The sequence below is a fragment of the Mastomys coucha genome, unplaced genomic scaffold, assembly GCF_008632895.1.
Source record: "Mastomys coucha isolate ucsf_1 unplaced genomic scaffold, UCSF_Mcou_1 pScaffold3, whole genome shotgun sequence".
NCBI lineage: Eukaryota > Metazoa > Chordata > Mammalia > Rodentia > Muridae > Mastomys > Mastomys coucha.
Window position 1 is genome coordinate 71136796 of NW_022196909.1, and position 2026 is coordinate 71138821.

Consider the following 2026-nt stretch of genomic DNA (forward strand, 5'->3'; position numbering starts at 1 on the left):
GAGACAGGGCTCTCACTAGGGGCAGTGGAGAAAGGCAAGAAGAGACAGGGCTCTCACTAGGGGCAATGGGAAGGAAGGCCCATGCCACACCTACCTCATGGCTATCAGTAGCCTCCACCACAGTGCTCAAGCTCTGGTCCCTGCACAGTTTCCCACCCGGAGCCTCCATGGTTATATCTGTCTGGAAAAAGAACCACAGGACAGGTGGTGGGCCCAGAAGGGGTGGGGACACTCAGTCCTGTGCCTGGATCTTGAGTCTAAACCTCCTCCATATGTGGTGCAGCCACAACACAAAGTCCCCATGAGGGCACATGGAAGGACAGGTGGTGGTCCCTCTGTCCACTCATCGCCCACTCTACTACTGCTCTCTGCATGCCCACACAGATTCCTGTCTGTCCCCTGACCACTCTTCCTAAGCACATGCTCTCCCAAGGAACCTGTCACCTTGCATCACACCATACCTCTGTCTTTTCCATATTCCCTGGGTATCTGCTTAGGGGATAGGGAGGCTATGTGGCCAGGGAGGAGTTGGACAGATGACAGAGACCCAGAATATCGGGCTTCTTGTGTCCGTGATGCCCAGCATAATTCTGGAGGTGAGTGGGATATTGGGGGAAAAACCCCTGCTAGAGCCCAGTTACCCACACTACCCTTCCCCTTGGGTTCACAGATTGCACCCATATACCCAGCTCACTAGATGATGCCAGTACATCCATGTCTCAGTCCCCTCTGTGCAGGTGACTTAGCCCACTGCCTAGTGCCAAGTGCCTGGTGACCAATTGGAGGTGTCCAGAGTGGCAACATGAGATGTTCTTACCATCTGGAAGGCCTCCTGGAGTTGGGCCAGTGCGGCCCTGGCTTGGAACTGGCTGTGCTGTATGTGGCTCAGGGCATGTTCCAAAGCCCGCTGCCGGAAGCTGGGGGCCAAGTCACCCAGGCGGATGTAGTAGCTTCCCCGGTCAGTAGAGAGTACTCGGGGCCCTGACTCTGAGACCGCCAGCTGAGCTGGAGGAAGGGAATGAGACTCGGTATGAAAGGTACCTTGAGACACCCAGGAAATGGGGTCTCACCAAAGCCCAGGCCCTAGAGACCCGTGATAGGCCGGGGCAGGGTCACTCACCTTGCTCCTCAGCTGTCATGGCCTGAAAGATCTCACCCAGCCCTTCCAATTCATCGGGCAGTGTAGCAAAGCCTGTGGCAGCCAGCTGACCACACTCCTCCACTGACCCGGGAGCTACATAGGCAGATGAAGCCATACCAGACACAAGGGTTTCAGTGGCAGCTGTGGGCTCTGTGACATACCCCAAGCCATATGTGTCTGAGAAGCTGCTGGTCTCACAGCACAGGAACTCTGTGGAAGTCAGGGTGTCCTGTCTTACGCCTTGGTTGGTGGCTCTGTAACTGCTAGGCTCATGACATGTGATGGAATGAGAGCCAGAGAGTGAACTTGGAACTGTGTGAACACCTGTGTGGATGGCATTGGTGCCTATATTACCTGAATGAGCCAGCACTGTAGACTGTGTGTCTCTGGTGGCGTCTGTGTTCATATGAATACCTTTAGCCATGTTCATGGCACCAGTAACCCCCGCACAGACAGTGTCCTTCATGCCTGTAAGCGTGTGCTTGCTGGTGTTCAGGCCCATTTGCATTGTTCCCCTGGCCATGTTCATTGTGACTGTGAGTGCTGCATTTGAAGTATCCAGGCCTCCTTGAGCAGCCCCTTTGACCACATTAATGGCTCCTGTGGCTCCAGCACATACAGTGTCCTTTGTGCCCATCAGCATGCTCTTACTGGTATCGAGACCCATTTGCACTGTCCCTTTGGCCACATTTGAAGCACCTGTGAGTCCCGTGGTCACTGTGTCCTTGGTGCCCATGACCACAGACTTGGTGGTGTCCAGGCCCCCCTGCACAGCACCTTTAGCCATATTCATGGCTCCTGTGAGCCCTGTGGTCACTGTGTCCTTTGTACCCATGACCACTGACTTGGTGGTGTCCAGGCCACCCTGAATGGTGCCTTTAGCTA

The 2026-nt window shown here is 55.0% G+C and overlaps 1 protein-coding gene across 2 annotated transcripts in view; it reads right to left on the bottom strand.

Annotated features, from left to right (window-relative positions):
- The window catches only part of Plin4 (perilipin 4), an 8787-nt gene that overhangs the window by 1880 nt on the left and 4881 nt on the right, over positions 1-2026 (bottom strand). Inside the window, exons 7-10 of one of the 2 annotated variants that reach the window (XM_031348689.1) lie at positions 1496-2003; positions 1121-1234; positions 818-1005; positions 95-181 (exon numbers count right to left, since the gene is read on the bottom strand). In XM_031348689.1, coding sequence (XP_031204549.1) covers positions 95-181; positions 818-1005; positions 1121-1234; positions 1496-2003 — 897 coding nt within the window. Of the gene's footprint in view, positions 1-94; positions 182-817; positions 1006-1120; positions 2004-2026 lie in introns of both variants that reach the window. The other variant, XM_031348688.1, reaches the window with a different exon arrangement.